Here is a 26,196-nt window from a genome sequence, read left to right on the forward strand (position 1 = left end):
GCTGCCTTCAAGGGACCGACTCACTCTGCACCCTTAGTCCCCCACCTCTGTCTGAGTCCCCCACCTCTGTCTGCTGCCTTCACGGGACTGTCTCTTTATGCACCCTCAGTCCCCCACCTCTGCCTGCTGCCTTCAAGGGACTGTCTCTCTATGCACCCTCAGTCCCCCACCTCTGCCTGCTGCCTTCAAGGGACTGTCTCTCCATGCACCCTCAGTCCCCCACCTCTGCCTGCTGCCTTCACGGGATTGTCTCTCTATGCACCCTCAGTCCCCACCTCTGCTTGCTACATGCAAGGCACTGTCTCTTTATGCACACTCAGTCCCCCACCTCTGCCTTCTGCCTTCACGGGACTGTCTCTTTATGCACCCTCAGTCCCCCACCTCTGCCTGCTGCCTTCAAGGGACTGTCTCTCTATGCTCCCTCAGTCCCCCACCTCTGGCAGCTGCCTTCAAGGGACTGTCTCTCTATGCACCCTCAGTCCGCCACCTCTGTCTGCTGCCTTCACGGGACTGTCTCTCTATGCACCCTCAGTCTCCCACCTCTGCCTGCTGCTTTCAAGGTACTGTCTCTTTATGCACCCTCAGTCCCCCACCTCTGCCTGCTGCCTTTAAGGGACTGTCTCTTTATATACCCTCAGTCCATCCCCTCTGCCTGCTGCCTTCATGGGACTGTCTCTCTAAGCACCCTCAGTCCCCCAACTCTGCTTGCTGTCTTCAAGAGACTGTCTCTCTATGCACCCTCAGTCTCCCACCTCTGCCTACTGCCTTCACAGGACTGTCTCTTTATGCACCCTCAGTCCCCCACCTCTGCCTGCTGCCTTCACAGGACTTTCTCTCTATGCACCCTCAGTCCGCCACCTCTGCCTTCTGCCTTCCAGGGACTGTCTCTCTATGCACCCTCACTCCCCCACCTCTGCCTTCTGCCTTCAAGGGACTGCCTCTTAATAAAACCTCAGTCCCCCACCTCTGCCTGCTGCCTTCAAGGGACCGACTCACTCTGCACCCTTAGTCCCCCACCTCTGTCTGAGTCCCCCACCTCTGTCTGCTGCCTTCACGGGACTGTCTCTTTATGCACCCTCAGTCCCCCACCTCTGCCTGCTGCCTTCAAGGGACTGTCTCTCTATGCACCCTCAGTCCCCCACCTCTGCCTGCTGCCTTCAAGGGACTGTCTCTCCATGCACCCTCAGTCCCCCACCTCTGCCTGCTGCCTTCACGGGATTGTCTCTCTATGCACCCTCAGTCCCCACCTCTGCTTGCTACATGCAAGGCACTGTCTCTTTATGCACACTCAGTCCCCCACCTCTGCCTTCTGCCTTCACGGGACTGTCTCTTTATGCACCCTCAGTCCCCCACCTCTGCCTGCTGCCTTCAAGGGACTGTCTCTCTATGCTCCCTCAGTCCCCCACCTCTGGCAGCTGCCTTCAAGGGACTGTCTCTCTATGCACCCTCAGTCCGCCACCTCTGTCTGCTGCCTTCACGGGACTGTCTCTCTATGCACCCTCAGTCCCCCACCTCTGCCTGCTGCCTTCAAGGGACTGTCTCTTATTGCACCCTTAGTCCCCCACCTCTGCCTGCTGCCTTCATGGGACTGTCTCTCTATGCACCCTCAGTCCCCCACCTCTGCCTGCTGCCTTCACGGGACTGTCTCTCTATGCACCCTCAGTCCCCCACCTCTGCCTGCTGCCTTCAAGGCACTGTCTCTTTATGCATCCTCAGTCCCCCACCTCTGCCTGCTGCCTTCAAGGGACTGTCTCTCTATGCACCCTCAGTCCCCCACCTCTGCCAGCTGTCTTCAAGGACTGTCTCTCTATGCACCCTCAGTCCCCCACCTCTGCCTGCTGCCTTCATGGCACTGTCTCTTTATGCACCCTCAGTCCCCCACCTCTGCCTGCTGCCTTCAAGGCACTGTCTCTTATTGCACCCTTAGTCCCCCACCTCTGCCTGCTGCCTTCATGGGACTGTCTCTCTATGCACCCTCAGTCCCCCACCTCTGCCTGCTGCCTTCACGGGACTGTCTCTCTATGCACCCTCAGTCCCCCACCTCTGCCTGCTGCCTTCAAGGCACTGTCTCTTTATGCACCCTCAGTCCCCCACCTCTGCCTGCTGCCTTCACGGGATTGTCTCTTTGTGCACCCTCAGTCCCCCACCTCTGCCTGCTGCCTTCACGGGACTGTCTCTCTATGCACCCTCAGTCCCCCACCTCTGCCTGCTGCCTTCACGGGACTGTCTCTCTACGCACCTTCAGTCCCCCACCTCTGCCTGCTGCCTTCAAGGGACTGTCTCTCTATGCTCCCTCAGTCCCCCACCTCTGGCAGCTGCCTTCAAGGGACTGTCTCTCTATGCACCCTCAGTCCCCCACCTCTGTCTGCTGCCTTCACGGGACTGTCTCTCTATGCACCCTCAGTCCCCCACCTCTGCCTGCTGCCTTCAAGGCACTGTCTCTTTATGCACCCTCAGTCCCCCACCTCTGCCTGCTGCCTTAAAGGCACTGTCTCTTTATGCACCCTCAGTCCCCCACCTCTGCCTGCTGCCTTCATGGGACTGTCTCTCTATGCACCCTCAGTCCCCCACCTCTGCCTGCTGCCTTCACGGGACTGTCTCCCTATGCACCCTCAGTCCCCCACCTCTGCCTGCTGCCTTCAAGGCACTGTCTCTTTATGCACCCTCAGTCCCCCACCTCTGCCTGCTGCCTTCACGGGATTGTCTCTTTGTGCACCCTCAGTCCCCCACCTCTGCCTGCTGCCTTCACGGGACTGTCTCTTTATGCATCCTCAGTCCCCCACCTCTGCCTGCTGCCTTCAAGGGACTGTCTCTCTATGCACCCTCAGTCCTCTACCTCTGCCAGCTGCCTTCAAGGACTGTCTCTCTATGCACCCTCAGTCCCCCACCTCTGCCTGCTGCCTTCACGGCACTGTCTCTTTATGCACCCTCAGTCCCCCACCTCTGCCTGCTGCCTTCAAGGCACTGTCTCTTATTGCACCCTTAGTCCCCCACCTCTGCCTGCTGCCTTCATGGGACTGTCTCTCTATGCACCCTCAGTCCTCCACCTCTGCCTGCTGCCTTCACGGGACTGTCTCTCTATGCACCCTCAGTCCCCCACCTCTGCCTGCTGCCTTCAAGGCACTGTCTCTTTATGCACCCTCAGTCCCCCACCTCTGCCTGCTGCCTTCACGGGATTGTCTCTTTGTGCACCCTCAGTCCCCCACCTCTGCCTGCTGCCTTCACAGGACTGTCTCTCTATGCACCCTCAGTCCCCCACCTCTGCCTTCTGCCTTCACAGGACTGTCTCTCTATGCACCCTCAGTCCCCCACCTCTGCCTGCTGCCTTCAAGGGACTGTCTCTCTATGCACCCTTAGTCCCCCACCTCTGCCTGCTGCCTTCAAGGGACTCTCTCTCCATGCACCCTCAGTCCCCCACCTCTGCCTGCTGCCTTCACGAGATTGTCTCTCTATGCACCCTCAGTCCCTATCGCTGCCTGCTACCTGCAAGGCACTGTCTCTTTATGCACACTCAGTCCCCCACCTCTGCCTGCTGCCTTCAAGGGACTGTCTCTCTATGCTCCCTCAGTCCCCCACCTCTGGTAGCTGCCTTCAAGGGAATGTCTCTCTATGCACCCTCAGTCCCCCACCTCTGCCTGCTGCCTTCACGGGACTGTCTCTCTATGCACCCTCAGTCCCCCACCTCTGCCTGCTGCCTTCAAGGCACTGTCTCTTTATGCACCCTCAGTCCCCCACCTCTGCCTGCTGCCTTCAAGGCACTGTCTCTTTATGCACCCTCAGTCCCCCACCTCTGCCTGCGCCTTCATGGAATTGTCTCTCTATGCACCCTCAGTCCCCCACTTCTGCCTACTGCCTTCACGGGACTGTCTCTCTATGCACCCTCAGTCCCCCACCTCTGCCTGCTGCCTTCAAGTAACTGTCTCTTTATGCACCCTCAGTCCCCCACCTCTGCCTGCTGCCTTCACGGGATTGTCTCTTTGTGCACCCTCAGTCCCCCACCTCTGCCTGCTGCCTTCACGGGACTGTCTCTCTATGCACCCTCAGTCCCCCACCTCTGCCTGCTGCCTTCATGGGACTGTCTCATATGCACCTTCAGTCCCCCACCTCTGCCTGCTGCCTTCACGGGACTGTCTCTTTATGCATCCTCAGCCCCCCACCTCTGCCTGCTGACTTCAAGGGACTGTCTCTCTATGCACCCTCAGTCCCCCACCTCTGCCTGCTGCCTTCACGGGATTGTCTCTTTATGAACCCTCAGTCCCCCACCTCTGCCTGCTGCCTTCAAGGGACTGTCTCTCTATGCACCCTCAGTCCCCCACCTCTGCCAGCTGCCTTCAAGGGACTGTCTCTCTATGCACCCTCAGTCCCCCACCTCTGCCTGCTGCCTTCACGGCACTGTCTCTTTATGCACCCTCAGTCCCCCACCTCTGCCTGCTGCCTTCAAGGCACTGTCTCTTATTGCACCCTTAGTCCCCCACCTCTGCCTGCTGCCTTCATGGGACTGTCTCTCTATGCACCCTCAGTCCCCCACCTCTGCCTGCTGCCTTCACGGGACTGTCTCTCTATGCACCCTCAGTCCCCCACCTCTGCCTGCTGCCTTCAAAGCACTGTCTCTTTATGCTCCCTCAGTCCCCCACCTCTGGCAGCTGCCTTCAAGGGACTGTCTCTCTATGCACCCTCAGTCCCCCACCTCTGCCTGCTGCCTTCACGGGACTGTCTCTCTATGCACCCTCAGTCCCCCACCTCTGCCTGCTGCCTTCAAGGCACTGTCTCTTTATGCACCCTCAGTCCCCCACCTCTGCCTGCTGCCTTCAAGGCACTGTCTCTTTATGCACCTTCAGTCCCCCACCACTGCCTGCTGCCTTCATGGGACTGTCTCTCTATGCACCCTCAGTCCCCCACCTCTGCCTGCTGCCTTCACGGGACTGTCTCTCTATGCACCCTCAGTCCCCCACCTCTGCCTGCTGCCTTCAAGGCACTGTCTCTTTGTGCACCCTCAGTCCCCCACCTCTGCCTGCTGCCTTCACGGGATTGTCTCTTTGTGCACCCTCAGTCCCCCAACTCTGCCTGCTGCCTTCACGGGACTGTCTCTCTATGCACCCTCAGTCCCCCACCTCTGCCTGCTGCCTTCATGGGACTGTCTCTCTATGCACCTTCAGTCCACCACCTCTGCCTGCTGCCTTCACGAGACAGTCTCTTTATGCATCCTCAGCCCCCCACCTCTGCCTGCTGACTTCAAGGGACTGTCTCTCTATGCACCCTCAGTCCCCCACCTCTGCCTGCTGCCTTCACGGGATTGTCTCTTTATGAACCCTCAGTCCCCCACCTCTGCCTGCTGCCTTCAAGGGACTGTCTCTCTATGCACCCTCAGTCCCCCACCTCTGCCAGCTGCCTTCAAGGGACTGTCTCTCTATGCACCCTCAGTCCCCCACCTCTGCCTGCTGCCTTCACGGCACTGTCTCTTTATGCACCCTCAGTCCCCCACCTCTTCCTGCTGCCTTCAAGGCACTGTCTCTTATTGCACCCTTAGTCCCCCACCTCTGCCTGCTGCCTTCATGGGACTGTCTCTCTATGCACCCTCAGTCCCCCACCTCTGCCTGCTGCCTTCACGGGACTGTCTCTCTATGCACCCTCAGTCCCCCACCTCTGCCTGCTGCCTTCAAGGCTCTGTCTCTTTATGCACCCTCAGTTCCCCACCTCTGCCTGCTGCCTTCACGGGACTGTCTCTCTATGCACCTCCAGTCCCCCACCTCTGCCTGCTGCCTTCACAGGACTGTCTCTCTATGCACCCTCAGCCCCCCACCTCTGTCTTCTGTCTTCAAGGGATTGTCTCTCTATGCACCCTCAGTCCCCCACCTCCGCCTGCTGCCTTCAAGGGACTGTCTCTCTTTGCACCCTCAGTCCCCCACCTCTGCCTTCTGCCTTCATGGGAGCGTCTCTATGCACCCTCAGTCCCCCAACTCTGCCTTCTGCCTTCATGGGACTGTCTCTCTATGCACACTCAGTCCCCCACCTCTGCCTTCTACATCACGGGACTGTCTCTTTATGCACCCTCAGTCCCCACCTGTGCCTGCTGCCTTCAAGGGACTGTCTCTTTATGCACCCTCAGTCCGCCACCACTGCCTGCTGCCTTCACGGGACTGTCTCTTTATGCACCCTCAGTCCCCCACCTCTGCCTGCTGCCTTCAAGGGACTGGCTCTTTATGCACCCTCAGTCCCCCATCTCTGCCTGCTCCCTTCACGGGACTGTCTCTTTATGCATCCTCAGCCCCCCACCTCTGGTAGCTGCCTTCAAGGGAATGTCTCTCTATGCACCCTCAGTCCCCCACCTCTGCCTGCTGCCTTCACGGGATTGTCTCCTTATGCACCCTCAGTCCTCCACCTCTGCCTGCTTCCTTCACAGGACTGTCTCTCTATGCATCCTCAGCCCCACACCTCTGCCTGCTGACTTCAAGGGACTGTCTCTCTATGCACCCTCAGTCCCCCACTTCTGCCTGCTGCCTTCACAGGACTGTCTCTCTATGCACCCTCAGTCCCCCTCCTCTGTCTTCTGTCTTCAAGGGATTGTCTCTCTATGCACCCTCAGTCCCCCACCTCTGCCTACTGCCTTCAAGGGACTGTCTCTCTATGCACCCTCAGTCCCCCACCTCTGCCTTCTGCCTTCATGGGAGTGTCTCTATGCACCCTCAGTCCCCCAACTCTGCCATCTGCCTTCATGGGACTGTCTCTCTATGCACACTCAGTCCCCCACCTCTGCCTTCTACATCACGGGACTGTCTCTTTATGCTCCTTCAGTCCCCCACCTGTGCCTGCTGCCTTCAAGGGACTGACTCTTTATGCACCCTCAGTCCGCCACCACTGCCTGCTGCCTTCACGGGACTGTCTCTTTATGCACCCTCAGTCCCCCACCTCTGCCTGCTGCCTTCAAGGGACTGACTCTTTATGCACCCTCAGTTCCCCACCTCTGCCTGCTCCCTTCACGGGACTGTCTCTTTATGCATCCTCAGTCCCCCACCTCTGCCTGCTGACTTCAAGGGACTGTCTCTCTATGCACCCCCAGTCCCCCACCTCTGCCTGCTGCCTTCACGGGATTGTCTCCTTATGCACCCTCAGTCCCCCACCTCTGCCTGCTTCCTTCACAGGACTGTCTTTCTATGCACCCTCACTCTCCCACCTCTGCCTACTGCCTTCACGTGACTGTCTCTCTATGCACCCTCAGTCCCCCACTTCTGCCTGCTGCCTTCAAGGCACTGTCTTTATGCACCCTCAGTCCCCCACCTCTGCCTGCTGCCTTCACGGGACTGTCTCTCTATGCACCCTCAGTTCCCCACCTCTGCCTGCTGCTTTCAAGGTACTGTCTCTTTATGCACCCTCAGTCCCCCACCTCTGCCTGCTGCCTTTAAGGGACTGTCTCTTTATGTACCCTCAGTCCCCCACCTCTGCCTGCTGCCTTCATGGGACTGTCTCTCTATGCACCCTCAGTCCCCCAACTCTGCCTGCTGCCTTGACGGGACTGTCTCTCTATGCACCCTCAGTCTCCCACCTCTGCCTGCTGCCTTCACAGGACTGTCTCTTTATGCAACCTCAGTCCCCCACCTCTGCCTGCTGCCTTCACAGGACTTTCTCTCTGTGCACCCTCAGTCCGCCACCTCTGCCTTCTGCCTTCCAGGGACTGTCTCTCTATGCACCCTCACTCCGCCACCTCTGCCTTCTGCCTTCAAGGGACTGCCTCTTAATAAAACCTCAGTCCCCCACCTCTGCCTGCCGCCTTCAAGGGACCGACTCTCTATGCACCCTCAGTCCCCCACCTCTGTCTGCTGCCTTCACGGGACTGTCTCTTTATGCACCCTCAGTCCCCCACCTCTGCCTGCTGCTTCAAGGGACTGTCTCTCTATGCACCCTCAGTCCCCCACCTCTGCCTGCTGCCTTCAAGGGACTGTCTCTCCATGCACCCTCAGTCCCCCACCTCTGCCTGCTGCCTTCATGGGATTGTCTCTCTATGCACCCTCATTCCCCACCTCTGCCTGCTGCCTGCAAGGCACTGTCTCTTTATGCACACTCAGTCCCCCACCTCTGCCTTCTGCCTTCACGGGACTGTCTCTTTATGCACCCTCAGTCCCCCACCTCTGCCAGCTGCCTTCAAGGGACTGTCTCTCTATGCACCCTCATTCCCCCACCTCTGCCTGCTGCTTTCACGGGACTGTCTCTCTATGCACCCTCAGTCCCCCACCTCTGCCTGCTGCCTTCAAGCACTGTCTCTCTATGCTCCCTCAGTCCCCCACCTCTGCCAGCTGCCTTCAAGGGACTGTCTCTCTATGCGCCCTCAGTCCCCCACCTCTGCCTGCTGCCTTCACGGGACTGTCTCTCTATGCACCCTCAGTCCCCCACCTCTGCCTGCTGCCTTCAAGGCACTGTCTCTCTATGCACCCTCAGTCCCCCACCTCTGCCTGCTGCCTTCAAGGCACAGTCTTTATGCACCCTCAGTCCCCCACCTCTGCCTGCTGCCTTCACGGGACTGTCTCTCTATGCACCCTCAGTTCCCCACCTCTGCCTGCTGCTTTCAAGGTACTGTCTCTTTATGCACCCTCAGTCCCCCACCTCTGCCTGCTGCCTTTAAGGGACGGTCTCTTTATGTACCCTCAGTCCCCCACCTCTGCCTGCTGCCTTCATGGGACTGTCTCTCTATGCACCCTCAGTCCCCCAACTCTGCCTGCTGCCTTGACAGGACTGTCTCTCTATGCACCCTCAGTCTCCCACCTCTGCCTGCTGCCTTCACAGGACTGTCTCTTTATGCAACCTCAGTCCCCCACCTCTGCCTGCTGCCTTCACAGGACTTTCTCTCTGTGCACCCTCAGTCCGCCACCTCTGCCTTCTGCCTTCCAGGGACTGTCTCTCTATGCACCCTCACTCCGCCACCTCTGCCTTCTGCCTTCAAGGTACTGCCTCTTAATAAAACCTCAGTCCCCCACCTCTGCCTGCTGCCTTCAAGGGACCGACTCTCTATGCACCCTCAGTCCCCCACCTCTGTCTGCTGCCTTCACGGGACTGTCTCTTTATGCACCCTCAGTCCCCCACCTCTGCCTGCTGCCTTCAAGGGACTGTCTCTCTATGCACCCTCAGTCCCCCACCTCTGCCTGCTGCCTTCAAGGGACTGTCTCTCCATGCACCCTCAGTCCCCCACCTCTGCCTGCTGCCTTCACGGGATTGTCTCTCTATGCACCCTCATTCCCCACCTCTGCCTGCTGCCTGCAAGGCACTGTCTCTTTATGCACACTCAGTCCCCCACCTCTGCCTTCTGCCTTCACGGGACTGTCTCTTTATGCACCCTCAGTCCCCCACCTCTGCCAGCTGCCTTCAAGGGACTGTCTCTCTATGCACCCTCATTCCCCCACCTCTGCCTGCTGCCTTCACGGGACTGTCTCTCTATGCACCCTCAGTCCCCCACCTCTGCCTGCTGCCTTCAAGCACTGTCTCTCTATGCTCCCTCAGTCCCCCACCTCTGCCAGCTGCCTTCAAGGGACTGTCTCTCTATGCACCCTCAGTCCCCCACCTCTGCCTGCTGCCTTCAAGGCACTGTCTCTTTATGCACCCTCAGTCCCCCACCTCTGCCTGCTGCCTTCACGGGATTGTCTCTTTGTGCACCCTCAGTCCCCCACCTCTGCCTTCTGCCTTCACAGGACTGTCTCTCTATGCACCCTCAGTCCCCCACCTCTGCCTGCTGCCTTCAATGGACTGTCTCTCTATGCACCTTCAGTCCCCCACCTCTGCCTGCTGCCTTCACGGGACTGTCTCTTTATGCACCCTCAGCCCCCCACCTCTGCCTGCTCACTTCAAGGGACTGTCTCTCTATGCACCCTCAGTCCCCCACCTCTGCCTGCTGCCTTCACAGGATTGTCTTTTTATGCACCCTCAGTCCCCTACCTCTGCCTGCTGCCTTCACAGGACTGTCTCTCTATGCACCCTCAGTCTCCCATCTCTGCCTGCTGCCTTCACGGGACTGTCTCTTTATGCACCCTCAGTCCCCCCACCTCTGCCTGCTGCCTTCACGGGACTGTCTTTTTATGCACCCTCAGTTCCCCCACCTCTGCCTGCTGCCTTCACGGGACTGTCTCTCTATGCACCCTCAGTCTCCCACCTCTGCCTGCTGCCTTCACGGGACTGTCTCTCTATGCACCCCAGTCCCCCACCTCAGCCTGCTGCCTTCAAGACACTGTCTTTATGCACCCTCAGTCCCCCCACCTCTGCCTGCTGCCTTCACGGGACTGTCTCTCTATGCACCCTCAGTTCCCCACCTCTGCCTGCTGCTTTCAAGGCACTGTCTCTCTATGCACCCTCAGTCCCCCACCTATGCCTGCTGCCTTTAAGGGACTGTCTCTTCATATACCGTCAGTCCCCCACCTCTCCCTGCTGCCTTCATGGGACTATCTCTCTATGCACCCTCAGTCCCCCACCTCTGCCTGCTGTCTTCACGGGATTGTCTCTCTATGCACCATCAGTCTCCTACCTCTGCCTGCTGCCTTCACGGGACTGTCTCTTTATGCACCCTCAGTCCCCCACTTCTGCCTGCTGCCTTCACTTGACTGTCACTCTATGCACCCTCAATCCACCACCTCTGCCTTCCGTCTTCCAGGGACTGTGTCTCTATGCACCCTCACTCCCCCACCTCTCCCTTCTGCCTTCAAGGGACTGCCTTCACTTGACTGTCACTCTATGCACCCTCAGTCCACCACCTCCGCCATCCGTCTTCCAGGGACTGTGTCTCTATGCACCCTCACTCCCCCACCTCTGCCTTCTGCCTTCAAGGGACTGCCTCTTAATAAAGCCTCAGTTCCCCACCTCTGCCTGCTGCCTTCGAGGGACCGACTCTCTGTGCACCCTCAGTCCCCCACCTCTGCCTGCTGCCTTCAAGGGACAGTCTCTGTATGCACCCTCAGTCCCCCACCTCTGTCTGAGTCCCCCACCTCTGTCTGCTGCCTTCACGGGACTGTCTTTTTATGCACCCTCAGTCCCCACCTCTGCCTGCTGCCTTCAAGGGACTGTCTCTCTATGCACCCTCAGTCCCCCACCTCTGCCTGCTGCCTTCAAGGGACTGTCTCTCCATGCAACCTCAGTCCCCCACCTCTGCCTGCTGCCTTCAAGGCACTGTCTCTTTATGCACACTCAGTCCCCCACCTCTGCCTTCTGTCTTCACGGGACTGTCTCTTTAAGCACCCTCAGTCACCCACCTCTGCCTGCTGCCTTCAAGGCACTGTCTCTTTATGCACCCTCAGTCCCCCACCTCTGCCTGCTGCCTTCAAGGGACGGCCTCTCTCTGCAACCTCAGTCCCCCACCTCTGCCTGCTGCCTTCAAGGGACTGTCTCTATATGCACCCTCAGTCCCCCACCTCTGCCTGCTGCCTTCACGGGACTGTCTCTCTATGCACCCTCTGTCCCCCACCTCTGCCTGCTGCCTTCAAGGCACTGTCTCTTTATGCACCCTCAGTCCCCCACTACTGCCTGCTGCCTTCACGGGACTGTCTCTATATGCACCCTCAGTCCCCCACCTCTGCCTGCTGCCTTCAAGACACTGTCTCTCTATGCACCCTCAGCCCCCCACCTCTTCCTGCTGCCTTCAAGACACTGTCTCTCTATGCACCCTCAGTCCCCCACCTCTGCCTTCTGCCTTCACGGGACTGTCTTTATGCACCCTCAGTCCCCCCACCTCTGCCTGCTGCCTTCACGGGACTGTCTTTTTATGCACCCTCAGTTCCCCCACCTCTGCCTGCTGCCTTCACGGGACTGTCTCTCTATGCACCCTCAGTCTCCCACCTCTGCCTGCTGCCTTCACGGGACTGTCTCTCTATGCACCCCAGTCCCCACCTCAGCCTGCTGCCTTCAAGACACTGTCTTTATGCACCCTCAGTCCCCCCACCTCTGCCTGCTGCCTTCACGGGACTGTCTCTCTATGCACCCTCAGTTCCCCACCTCTTCCTGCTGCTTTCAAGGCACTGTCTCTCTATGCACCCTCAGTCCCCCACCTATGCCTGCTGCCTTCACAGGACTGTCTCTCTATGCACCCTCAGTCTCCCATCTCTGCCTGCTGCCTTCACGGGACTGTCTCTCTATGCACCCTCAGTCCCCCACCTCAGCCTGCTGACTTCAAGGGACTGTCTTTATGCACCTTCAGTCCCCCCACCACTGCCTGCTGCCTTCACGGGACTGTCTTTTTATGCACCCTCAGTTCCCCCACCTCTGCCTGCTGCCTTCACGGGACTGTCTCTCTATGCACCCTCAGTCTCCCACCTCTGCCTGCTGCCTTCAAGACACTGTCTTTATGCACCCTCAGTCCCCCCACCTCTGCCTGCTGCCTTCACGGGACTGTCTCTCTATGCACCCTCAGTTCCCCACCTCTGCCTGCTGCTTTCAAGGCACTGTCTCTCTATGCACCCTCAGTCCCCCACCTATGCCTGCTGCCTTTAAGGGACTGTCTCTTCATATACCGTCAGTCCCCCACCTCTGCCTGCTGCCTTCATGGGACTATCTCTCTATGCACCCTCAGTCCCCCACCTCTGCCTGCTGTCTTCACGGGATTGTCTCTCTATTCACCATCAGTCTCCTACCTCTGCCTGCTGCCTTCACGGGACTGTCTCTTTATGCACCCTCAGTCCCCCACTTCTGCCTGCTGCCTTCACTTGACTGTCACTCTATGCACCCTCAGTCCACCACCTCTGCCTTACGTCTTCCAGGGACTGTGTCTCTATGCACCCTCACTCCCCCACCTCTGCCTTCTGCCTTCAAGGGACTGCCTTCACTTGACTGTCACTCTATGCACCCTCAGTCCACCACCTCTGCCTTCCGTCTTCCAGGGACTGTGTCTCTATGCACCCTCACTCCCCCACCTCTGCCTTCTGCCTTCAAGGGACTGCCTCTTAATAAAGCCTCAGTTCCCCACCTCTGCCTGCTGCCTTCGAGGGACTGACTCTCTATGCACCCTCAGTCCCCCACCTCTGCCTGCTGCCTTCAAGGGACTGTCTCTGTATGCACCCTCAGTCCCCCACCTCTGTCTGAGTCCCCCACCTCTGTCTGCTGCCTTCACGGGACTGTCTTTTTATGCACCCTCAGTCCCCCACCTCTGCCTGCTGCCTTCAAGGGACTGTCTCTCTATGCACCCTCAGTCCCCCACCTCTGCCTGCTGCCTTCAAGGGACTGTCTCTCCATGCACCCTCAGTCCCCCACCTCTGCCTGCTGCCTTCAAGGCACTGTCTCTTTATGCACACTCAGTCCCCCACCTCTGCCTTCTGTCTTCACGGGACTGTCTCTTTAAGCACCCTCAGTCACCCACCTCTGCCTGCTGCCTTCAAGGCACTGTCTTTTTATGCACCCTCAGTCCCCCACCTCTGCCTGCTGCCTTCAAGGGACGGCCTCTCTCTGCAACCTCAGTCCCCCACCTCTGCCTGCTGCCTTCAAGGGACTGTCTCTATATGCACCCTCAGTCCCCCACCTCTGCCTGCTGCCTTCACGGGACTGTCTCTCTATGCACCCTCTGTCCCCCACCTCTGCCTGCTGCCTTCAAGACACTGTCTCTCTGTGCACCCTCAGTCCCCCACCTCTGCCTTCTGCCTTCACGGGACTATCTCTTTATATACTCTCAGTCCTTCTTTAAAGTTCTCTTCTTATTCTTCAAATCTATCTATGGACTTTATCCCCTCCATCTGTTTGCCTCCATTTGTCAAAACCATCGTTCACCCTTTCCTGCAAGGCCCTAATAATGCCTTGCTGTCCCCTCGCCACCATACAACCTTCACTCTAATGCCTTACTGACCAGCCACCACCCTTCACTCTAATGCCTTACTGACCATCCCGCACCTTTCACTCTTATGTCTTACTGACCACCCTGCACTCTTCACTGTAATGTCTTACTGACCACCCAGCATCCTTCACTCCAATGCCTTACAGACCATGCTACACCCTTCACTCTAATGCCTTACTGACCAGCCTGCACCCTTCACTCTAATGTCTCACTGACCACCTTGTACCCCTCACTCTAATGCCTTACTGACCAAGGTGCACCCTTCACTCTAATGCCTTTCTGACCACCCTGCACACTTCACTCTAATGCCTTACAGACCACACCACACCCTTCACTCCGCTAATGCCTCACTGACCACCCAGCACCCTTCACTGTAATGTCTTACTGACCACCCAGCAACCTTCACTCTATTGCCTTACATACCGCACCACACCCTTCACTTCTCTAATTCCTTACTGACCACCCAGCACCCTTCACTGTAATGTCTTACTGACGACCCAGCACCCTTCACTGTAATGTCTTACTGACCACCCAGGAACCTTCACTCTAATGCCTTACAGATCACGCTGCACCCTTTACTCTAATACCTTACAGACCACCCTGCACCCTTCACTCTTATGCCTTACTGACCACCTCATACCCTTCACTCTAATGCTTTACTGACCATGCTGCACCCTTCACTCTAATGCCATACTGACCACTCCAGACCCTTCACTCTAATACCTTACTGACCAGCTCGTACCCTTCACTCTCATGTCTTACTTACGACGCTGCACCCTTCATTTCAATGCCTTACTGACCACCCCACACCCTTCACTTTTATGCCTTACTGACCACCTCATACCCTTCACTCTAATGCCTTACCGACCACCCTGCACCACATGCACCCTTCACCCTAATGCCTTACTGTCCGCTAACCCCTTAGTTTCAATGTCAGTGCCTCACTGTCCCACAACCACCCTGCTCTGCCTCTGACTTCCAGCCTTTCATCCTCACTGTCCCACAACCACCCTGCTCTGCCTCTGACTTCCAGCCTTTCATCCTTCTTGACCACAACCACTGAAACTCCCTCGCCCATGCATCAAGAACAACGCCGCCATTCTAGCATTCCCAACGTGCATGAACAATAACTCTTCCCTCTTGGAGGCATGCCTGCGCGGACCCATCTCACCTCCCTCATCCAACATCCTCCTACCTCCCAACCACAAATAATTGGGCATTATTGTAAACGCGTGTACATATTATCAGTCTGTCAGTGTATTAATGTCTGTAGTGTCAGCATACTATGTCCCTATTTCTTCCTCTTCGCCAACAGTGTTAACATGTATATTTTAGATACAAATCATAAAACGTACATCAATGAAATACATGTGATATTACAAAAAAGGTAGCAGACGCTCCTCTCCAGAAAGAACATGGCATGACAACCTGTTCTGAGATGAGAGTTTGCAGCACACACCTTTTGCTCACTGTACCTTTCACAGAGGGGAAATATCCATTTGCATATCAGTCTTTGTCCCGCCCACATGGGCAGTCCAGCACCCAAATGCTATGGCAATTCCTCTCTGAACAAGAGTACCAAAAGCAACCCCATACACATTATTACATATATTTCATGAAGTAATACATTACAAAATCAAAGTAATCAATTTAAGAACTACAAGCACATGGCTCAGAAAGAGAATACATATTATGATAATCCCATTCTATTATAAAGCACCTGGAAACAAGATTGGGCCACTTACTTTTGCTCTTTTTGGACAGTGTTTACAGAAAAAAGAACTATGTGACCGATGGCAGTAAGTAAATTGTGTATCGGCCACTAGCAACTGCAGTATAGGCAAAAGCCAATGAGATTGCTTACAACACCTATCTGATGATTGAATACCGACCTTTTGAGCAAGCTTTTACCTACTTGCCACTGTGCCGGGTGATGCGTCCTCTTTTTATGAACTGAAACTTAGTGAGATAGGCTATCCTCTTTGCCATGCGCTGTAGTGGCCCACCAGTCTCACAATGTGGGGTGTAATCAATAGCCCCAAACCAATGGAACTGAAGGGCCCGCTGAAAAACATGTCCTACCAGCATTTATAACAAAACCTTCACACTGAAAACAGGCCTAATAAGGCAGACTGTGGGGCTTCTCAAGTAACACAAGGAAGGGCCATGTGAAAAAGTCCTACCTGTCACTACAAAAGGAAAAGCAGCATTTGAATTTGCAATTGGCAGAAGAAATTTGAAGGCCCCATTCACATGAAAAAAAGAAACGTGATTCACATTCGGCATATGAATCACATGATTCACATGCCGTTCCTCCCGCCAGCTCTGACCTGACGGGAGGAACGGCACCCACCCGCAGACCATGTCGGATGCACCGGCACCGTTATAAATGGTGCCGGTGCATCCAACCTCCCCATTCCCATTGAGCCCTATGGCGCCCACGAAAGGGCAATTACCCAGTCCTGCAGGGCCGTAATGACCCAGCAGCTGCCCATTCCTGGGCGCCATAAAGAAAATGACACCAGCGGCAATCATGCCTGTATCACAGGTACGGTTACCGCTGACGTCGTAATGAGGCCCATAGTGTGTGTTGACAAAAAGTAATGTATATTATGCTTCACATGCAAAATACCAGAAAACCTTTGAAAGAAAAGCCAGTTTTGTTGCCATGAAATGTTCCTGTAGGCCTGAGGCAGACTATGTGGCTGTTTTTTCTGCAGTGAAAATCCAGAGAAAGCTAAAACACAAATGTAATACAAGTGCAGATTGGAAAAACATATTAGTGGCTGAGAAATAAATGCAGCATTTTCACTGCAACTGCCAACCATCAACAGGTGCTGCATTGGGACAGTTCAGACCCACATTTCAGCAGAAAAATGAACAGTAGGTAATTAAAAGTGTATTTTATTAATGAATGAAAGAAATAGCCCTGTACTTTCAGTGCGAAAGCAAAGTGAATCATGATCACTTGAAATCATTGTATGTCAAAGAATGAAAGGTGATTTTAGAAAATGCAATATGTGAGTTCCTTTCAACCAAGGACAAATGGTGGGTCTGTTGGCAAAATTCACAATGGACACCCCCACTGAAAGCCTGGCTTGCATCCCCACTATTTACAACTGCAATAAAATGTGGTCTACCCAAAGTGGGTCGAAAGCCAAGTGTCCCTAGACCTGCTGTCTCTGAGGGCAGTTCTGTGCAGGCCAAATGTTATAGCTGGGGCATGCCCAGAATGTAGGGGGAGGTGTGAAAGCAAGGGCTTCAATCATGGCGGAGCTCTGAATTCAAACAACAAAGAGGCTAATAAAAAAAATGACTGGTCACAGACTGGCTAAGAGTGGCAAATGGCCTGGAGGAAAGGAACCTCGTATTTGCACATATGAAGATTCCTTTTGTGTGAATGGACTGTCACAATTGTTGCATTTTCCCAGGAACCACAAGTCACACTGATTACATATGTTTCATTTTTTTAGATAATGTCCAGATGATTTTGTTGATATTAAATTCCTCCACCTATGACTTATTTATTTATTATTATTTATTTTAATTTTTAAAGCGCACAGCTGCCCTAGGGCATTGTGGTGCTGTTACAAGAAGGTTTGCTTGGCATGGTGAAAATAACGACAAAACAGAAATGGAGACATGGTTACAGGCATGGCTACAGTTCCGGGGTTACATGGGAACAGTGAGCATGGTACAGTTGTAATATTCAGATATTGTTCCATGCAGTAGCATTATAAGAGAGATTCACTTGAATAAGGTGGTTTTCAGAGCTTTTCTGAAAGCTATGAGGGATGTTTCAGCTCTTAGTTTACGCGGTAAGGAGTTCCAGGCTTTTGGCACTAGGACTTCAAAACTCGAGCCGCCAGCTTTAACTCTGGTAAAGTTGGGGATTGCAAGTTGGCTGGCGTACAAGTCCCTTTTGGGTCTGAGTGACTGGACTGGTTGTATCCGTTCGGTAAGGTAGCTAGGGGCAGATTGGGATATGTATCTGTGGGTAATGGTGAGAGTCTTGAACTGGATGCGCTCTTTAACTGAGAGCCAGTGGCCGTTTTGTCTTGCTAGGGAGATGTGTTCCCTCCTTGGAATATTGAGGGCTGCTCTCAGGGCGTTGTTCTGTGCAATCTGAAGTCTGTTAATGTTTTTGGCAGAGGCGCCTAGTAGGAGGACGTTGCAGTAGTCCAGTTTAGCGCCTATGGTGGCCCTGGCGATGTTGAGGCAGTTTGTAGTGGACAAGTAAGGCTTTACTGTGTTGATTATTTTGGTTGTTAGGGCTGCTGAGGAGGAGATGTAACTGACATGTCTGTCCATGGACAGGGTCGAATCTAGGTATACTCCCAGAGTTTTTACAGCAGGGGAGACAGAGATTACTGAGTTCTTAATTAGGAAGGTGCTGTATTTGCTGTCTAGTTTGTTGAGGGATTCTTTAGGTCCCACCAGTAGGATCTCTGTTTTGTCTCCGTTGAGACATAGGCCATTGGCTGCCATCCATGCCTGGATGATGGCATACATGTTTTGTAGGGTTTTTAGGTCCTGCTTGTAGTCACCAGTTAGTGGTAGAAGAATTTGAGTATCGTCGGCATAATTGGTGAACGTTATGCCGAATTCTTCTAGGTCATTGAATAGCGGGAGTGTGAATAAGTTGTATAGTGTGGGGGAGGTGCAGGACCCTTGTGAAACTCCACAATTGATGGGGGAGGGAGTGGCTGACGCTTGGTCTGAGTAGACCCTCATCGCTCTGCCCTGATTTAGGGAATTGTAATGACCAGCTAAAAGCTGGTTGTTCCGGGCTGCTCTGAACATGTTCTGAATTTGATAGTTGGCAAACTGGTAGAGGGTAAAATGTGGGGAATGAATTGCATGTTCCTAACAGATCTACTTTTTGTAAAAACGACCAAAAATTCGGGAACGATCGTGAGTAGCTGAAGAGAAATATGTATGTATATATGTATGTTCGAATTCTGTTGAAACAGCAACAGGAGATAAAGTTGCACTCTTCGAAGTTCCGTACTTGTAAAGCAGGAGTCAGAGTCGAGATGATAGCAGGATATCTTTATTAGCACATCCAAGACAATATAAAATCAAAAGCCATACACATTTGGCTTTCCTATAAAAAAAAATGAAAATAAAAAGTTTGGCAGCATGACGCATTTCATGACTAGCACGCCGCTTGGTCATATATGGCAGTTACTCGTAAATCAGAACATGTTTGACATATAACTAGATTTTTACCAAAAGTTGACATGGGAAAAAAAGGGGATCTCAAACTGGAAGTTGCCATATGTCTGTTCCAGACTCCTAAACCAATCCCTACCCTAAACCAATCCTTAGAGAGAGGTTGGATTCAGGAGGATAGAGAAGGGTGACTGTCCAATCCTGCTTTTGGGAATTCTTGCAGGGCACTGCCCAACATTTAAATATTGATGGTGTCGTCACTGGTATATAAAGTGGATGCACTATGAGGAAAGGGGAGAGCTGATAGAAATTACCAGCTGACAGCCACAGGGCATCTGGGTGGGGCTGTCTATTGCAGGGGAGTCCTAAAAGCTGACTGGGTCCAATGGTCGGGACCTGGGGACCATCCATGATAGTGGAGTGACAAGACCCCGGCCCTGTTCTTCAAGAGGGGCCTGAAATGCAGCTAGCTGTCCTGAACTGTAAACAAAAGTTTTACATGTAAGTAGAAGTGCACCATTTGAAACCAAAAGGTGGAGAAGTCTTTCCCTTTATAGTGGGTGGGGTGATTGGGGAGGGGTCAAAAACGGTGTAGATCCTTAGCCTATTTAACTAAAGATATTAATGTCATTAATTCTCCATTTGGCAGAACACCACTGGGTGATTTGTGTTAAAATTCAAAATGAATAAAGCTTGTTCCCAGTGTGCGCTGAAAACTATTGGCTGTAATTTAATTGGGTAATCCTATTGGTTCAGCTTCCATCACACAGTCCTTTAAGTGGAGGGGGATCTGAAATCCAAAAATCCTAAAAATCATCCCAATCTTTATGTTTGCTTCCCTAACACAGGCCTCTAAGTAGAGAGGGTGGGGGTCTGAAATCAAAAATTCAATTGCTTTTCTTAGTCGACCAGTTTGATTATTTCTTGAAGTGAAATCTGTTTAAAGTATTGAGATTTGTGTTTCTACCCAACCAACTTGATTTATTTATGTAACAAGAAATGTAATTGTGAGCCACAAGGAAGGTGGCATGTGTTGTTTTAGTGTGATCTCTATTACCTATCTTCCAAATAAATACAAATACGGGGAGAGATTTGTGTGACTCTATATAAGTCTTCAGTAAGGCCAGCGCAAAAAAACTTAAGTGAGTATTGCAGGGCTCCTTGATTGGAACTCCCCAGGGTAAGGGTGGTCTCAATATTACGTGACAACAAGTACATTCATCCTCAGTGTGCTGCATGCCATCTTACTTCCTTGTCTTTCGACATGTCCCGCTTGGCCATCCCAATGCTGTCGTCCTTCAGTTTTCATTATGCTTGTGTAGTGGAAACCGAAAAGGGCTCTTTTGTTCCTGTCTCTTTTCCTGCTTTTGCCTTCACACAACCAAAGCACTATTGTTTATATCGTCCATGTGGGTGTTAACTGTGATTTTCATTGGCTTGGAGGACTATATTCGCTCTTAAGGGCACTGGATGTATTTGCTAAATGCCCTAATTTCTTACTCTTTTACTTGGCTATTACTGTCCGTTACAGCCCTCCAATTTGGTGATTAACACCTCAGTAACTACAATATAAACAATAATGGCCCAATGTCTCTCCATTCATAGAAAAGAAAGATGGATGTGTTCCTTGGACACCACTTTGTGAGGTTCCATTTTTTTTTTACAGCTTAATGTGCCGGTCTTTTATCTTTCCACTTTAATGCCCCAGTCAGTCCACAGAGGGTTACAATGTAAAAGCGAACTATTCAAAGCATAGGTTAGAGTAGCAGCCAGAGAGTGGGACACTTTAGGGGGTGGCATTCTTCAGAAGCTTGACAGAGTCTCAAATGAATGTTCTGACAGTTACTGGAGAACTACCTTTAATCACTATGCTTTAGGCTGTGTGTTAGGGTGCAGTGTGGATGGACCAGACCCAGGTGGCAGGTCACTATTCGAAGCTGTATGGAAGGAAACAAGCATTGACAATGCCAACAGTTTGGGCTTTTCTGTAGTCATGGGAAAAGCACTTTCCAGGCACAGCCATAGTGATATTACTGGACATCAATGCTAGCAGCTGCAAGTGGCACGAGTACCTGAGTATCTAACAGCAGTGTCTAGCAAATGCCCCATATTTATACACACTCCAAAACAGTTGGCTATGTCAAGGCTTGTTTTTTAACAGGACTTCATCAGTGAAGGACAGGCATGGTGCTTAAAAATCGAGTGGCTGAAGGCAGACCTGGTTGACATTTTTTATTACACCCATGGCACATTTACAACTCCAATTAAGTCATTAACTCTCAGAGACCACTTTCTAAAAACACTGATGGGCACTTTGAGGGCAATGTTTGATGGTAAGGCTTGATTGAAGCAAGATTAAAGAGTTCACATGTGGAGTTTTGGGGTGGGCAGGGGCAGGAAGTGGGTGGGAATGACCATAGGGGTTAGCATGGCATGGTCATTCGATGGGTGGGTAAATAACCAAAGAACATCCACAAGCTTTGTGTCCCTCCTCATGGGCCATTTCTCCCTAGCAGTACTCTAATGCAAGAGTGTCTGCCTATAGGTGGCGCTTTATATGCAAAACCACAAATGGAGTGACTGCATGGGCTGTTAAGCTTAGATTCCTGCCTAATTAGGTCTGATTGGTTATATTAGCCTACCCATACCAAAATGCCATAGAAGATTCTTGCAAGTTGCGTATACGAACCTATGAGAAACTACTGGAATTTGGGGAAGACTAATAAGAACTTTATAGCAAATTATAGGACACCCAAATGCTTATTGATTTCTTATAAAATCTAAGTTTGAAGGAGGATTTATGTAAGATCTTATACGTTTCGGAAACCATTCTTAACAAAATGTGTTTGTGTATCTGCTTTCCTTAATCAATACTAGTTATTCAAGCATTCTTTGTAGTGACGCTTGAAAGTGAATTTCTGCATAGGTGCTGACATTTCATATGTGACCTCTTACTATTACTGTTGAAAGATATTCTAAAGTACACACTTTATTGAAATTTTAAAAAGTAATTGTTACAAAATATGCATAGGTGAAAGAGGGGAAGGGTGGAGAGGATTGAGAGGAACAGCATGGGTTCCTGAGCGAGCAGAGGGGCTGATTGGCAGGTGCTGCGTGAGCTGCTGAGAGAACCGAGGGGCTCATTGGCAGATCCTGAATGTGTTGTTGGAAGAACACGGAGGCTGATTGGCAGGTGCTGCATGTATTGATGAGAGAACAGAGGGGCTGATTGGCAGGTGCTACTGAGAGAACAGAGTGGATGATTGGCAAGGCCTGCGTGTGCTGCTGAGAGAACAGAGGGGATGATTGACAGGGCCTGCATGTGCTGCTGAGAGAACAGAGGGGATGATTGACAGGGCCTGCATGTGCTGCTGAGAGAACAGAGGGGCTGATTGGCAGGTGCTACTGAGAGAACAGAGGGGATGATTGGCAGGCGCTGTATGAGTTGCTGAGATAACTGGGAAACTGATGGGCAGGTCCTACATGTGCTGCTGAGAGAAAAGTGGGGCTGATTGCAGGTGCTGCATGTGTTGTTGAGAGAACAGAGGGGCTGATTGTAGGTGCTGCATGTGTTGTTGAGAGAACAGAGGGGCTGATTGGCAGGTGCAGCATGTGTTGCTGAGAGAACAGAGAGGCCGATTGACAGGTGCAGCATGTGTTGCTGAGAGAACAGAGGGGCCGATTGGCAGGTGCTGCATGTGTTGTTGAGAGAACAGAGGGGCCGATTGGCAGGTGCAGCATGTGTTGCTGAGAGAACAGAGGGGCCGATTGACAGGTGCAGCATGTGTTGCTGAGAGAACAGAGGGGCCGATTGACAGGTGCAGCATGTGTTGCTGAGAGAACAGAGGGGCCGATTGGCAGGTGCAGCATGTGTTGCTGAGAGAACAGAGGGGCCGATTGGCAGGTGCAGCATGTGTTGCTGAGAGAACAGAGGGGTGATTGGCAGGTGCAGCATGTGTTGCTGAGAGAACAGAGGGGCCGATTGGCAGGTGCAGCATGTGTTGCTGAGAGAACAGAGGGGCCGATTGGCAGGTGCAGCATGTGTTGCTGAGAGAACAGAGGGGCCGATTGACAGGTGCAGCATGTGTTGATGAGACGACAGAGGGGCCGATTGACAGGTGCAGCATGTGTTGCTGAGAGAACAGAGGGGCTGGTTGGCAGGTGCAGCATGTGTTGCTGAGAGAACAGAGGGGGCGATTGGCAGGTGCTGCGTGAGCTGTGCAGAGAACCGTGAGGCTGGTTGGCAGGTGCTGCATGAGTTACTGAGAGAACAGGGAGGCTGATTGGCAGATGCTGTATGAGTTGCTGAGAGAACAGGGAGGGTGATTGGCAGATGCTGTATGAGTTGCTAAGAGAACAGGGAGGGTGATTGGCAGGTCCTGCATGTGTTGCTGAGAGAACAGAGGGGCTGATTGGCAGGTGCTACGTGAGTTTCTGAGAGAAGCGGGAGGCTGATTGGCAGGTGCTCTATGAGTTGCTGAGAGAACAGGGGGGCTGATTGGCAGGTGCTGCATGAGTTGCTGAGCGAATAGAGGGATAGTTAGAAAAGGAAGTAGACAGTTCGATAATAATGGGAGAGACAAACTCCCTGGCCAGGGGAACATCACAGAGGTTTCCATCTCTGGCTGCACCCCTCTTTGGGGTAAGGATGCCCGTAAGGATGCCTTTTAGCAGAATCGAATGACTGGCTCTGGGCTGCGATGTAACCTGGGAGCTCACCAAGGGAGTGACACTGACACCAGGGGAGGTTGGGCCTCCCGTGGTCTGAGAGGCCTTTGAACAATACCACAACGTCCTACTGAAAAATAACAGTATATACATCGGAAGTCTCGCGTCACATGGATCGGACCGTTGGGTCCCTGGGGGCTTGACTTATGGGCAATGAAGAGCAGGTCCAGGAAAGGGCTCTCTGGATGAAGGGTCTGCAGGGGGGAGGGGCAGAGCCACACACATGTGACATGAAATGCAGAAGCGGGGACCTGGAGGTAACACAGCCCTGGATGAGACGGAGCACACGAACTCTCCGCAAGAAGAGCTGCTGTTGCCCCATGGAATGCCTCCAGAAGCCCCTCATCTCTCCAAGCACTCCTTTTCAGGGCTGCTGAATCGAGCGGTTCAGGGTGAGCTGTTATTACCCACCATCTGGTTCTGTGCATCAGAGAAGTCACTTTTCGGTGATGGACTAATGGTATGATTGCATCTAAAGTTGCAGAGTTGCTTCTGTATTTCACAGGACATTGGTAAATAAACAACTTGTGCACTCACCCACACGTTGCCGCTTTGATTTCCAGCTCCTGTTCAACGCTAACATCAGGAGCTGTGGGAGCCCTGTAGCTCATAAGGCATTTTCTGCAGGGGCTGGTGTGTGACTGTGTCGAGGTGTTTGCGCAAGCTTTTCTTATCATTAGGCCGGCCCTTTGTCAGCCGTATATGTGGGCCCTGGGAGCCGGTCTTAACTACCTGTATAAAGTGCACCTCACATTATTCTCCTGATGAAAACATTTTTACACCGCCACAGTGCTCTAACATTGATGTATATTTTTTTTCTTCTAATTTGTCTCATTTCTGTTTATTTATAGGAATACTGCTGGCGCCTGCAAAGAAAACAACCTGTGGTGAGAACCCTTGGGTGGCCGTACTCCTCTCCTGGTTTCTGTCTCAGGTAAGTTTGACAATTGCAATTGTTTCGCCCCTTTCCAGTCTGCAACAGGACAGGCTTCATCAGGACAATATACAAGCAGTACCCACACCCCTATGCTATTTGCCACCCATTTGCAACAGAATTCTCTGTATTTGACCTTATGCCACTGAACTGATTGCCACGTTGTTTTCAAGATGGCGGCGTACTGTAGGACTCCACTTCGCTGATCACACAGGCCATCAGCAATAAAATGGTGGTTCAGGTTATTTGTAATGGACGCAAACCCATATCTTTGCTGTTAGGGAGAAAAACCTTTTCACTAGATTGTCAACCTAATTTGGCAGGATTGGCATGCATTCAGATATTATTTCCTGTTTGATCATCGGTAGCCAGAATCTTGTGGCTAGGCCCCATTTTATGCAATTAGCCTTCTGATGAAAGCAAACAAACAGCACTGTGGCTGCTGGCAGTAAACACAAGCGAAGTGAATTACTGTGCGCCTGATTACAAGGAAAAGGGGATTACAACTGCGCAACCCTGCTAGGTTAGTTTCACAGTGTTCATTTGCACCGCACAATAGTCTGTAATTTGTTTCCACGTGGTTGTTTTCTCCTCATTTGCTGAAGCTGTATTTAAAAGCCTGCTGTTATTTGTTTGTCTTGGAGCATTTGTGTCCTGAGTGAGATGTGAGCGAGGATTCAACTGAGAAATGACAGCATCGTGTCTTAGTAAAGATGGCAACGCACATCCTCTCGTATCACCAACCGCTGCAGCAATAATTATTCCAGCTGATAGTTGCGTTTCCCTTCCCCCAACAATCTCCAATTTATTCCGAAACAATGACATGCCATTAGTAGTCCCCTTTGCTTCTGCGTGAATATATGGGCCACAGGTTCAGCTCTCGGCCAGGGGTCTGCAACAAGATGTTTTGGACTTTGACTCCCATGATCCCTCACCATTGACTGTGTTGTCTAGCGCTGATGGTAATTGTAGTCCAAAGCATCTGGAGAGCCAAAGTTTGCTGACCTCTGTTCTAGACCATGCCAGTCATGTCGTGTATGTATTTTATGTATTTAGTTTTTGTAGAGCGCCGGTAGCCCAGGGGCATCAGGGCGCTTAGAGATACGCAACAGATACTACGTGACATACGACATTTAAAGGGTCTGCTAACCACCGGAAAGCCTCTAAGAGGCATCGTCACCCGATTTCTCATCTGAAAAGGTGAGTCTTGAGCGCCTTCCTAAAGGTGGAGTGATTAGTTTCCAACCTCAGGGGTTCAGGGATGCTGTTCCACAATTTGGGAGCCAGTACATGAAAAGATCTGCCCAGCCCGGTTTTCAGCTTAAACTTGGGCACGATCAATAGGCATTTGCCCCCTGATCGTAGATTTCTCCTGGGATTGTAGGGTACTACACTCGTTTTCAGGTAGGCGGGCGCTGTGCCATAGAGGCACTTGTGAACCAGGCAGAGAGCCTTGAACTTTATACGTTCTTCTACTCTCAGCCAGTGTAAAGAGAGCCTCTCTTCCGTAACATGGTCTTTCCTCTTCAAATTTTTTACTAACCTGACCGCCTTGTTTTGGATCACCTGACAG

The 26,196-nt window shown here is 52.5% G+C and overlaps 1 protein-coding gene across 1 annotated transcript in view; it reads left to right on the forward strand.

Moving 5' to 3' along the window:
• LOC138491168 (solute carrier family 12 member 9-like) overlaps positions 1-26,196 on the forward strand; it is a 1,232,896-nt gene that overhangs the window by 813,305 nt on the left and 393,395 nt on the right. Inside the window, exon 8 of the mRNA XM_069617543.1 lies at positions 24,541-24,623. Within this exon, the coding sequence (XP_069473644.1) occupies positions 24,541-24,623 (83 nt within the window). The remainder of the gene's footprint in view (positions 1-24,540; positions 24,624-26,196) is intronic.

This window comes from Ambystoma mexicanum, chromosome 10 (genome assembly GCF_040938575.1).
Source record: "Ambystoma mexicanum isolate Mex_15411 chromosome 10, UKY_AmexF1_1, whole genome shotgun sequence".
NCBI lineage: Eukaryota > Metazoa > Chordata > Amphibia > Caudata > Ambystomatidae > Ambystoma > Ambystoma mexicanum.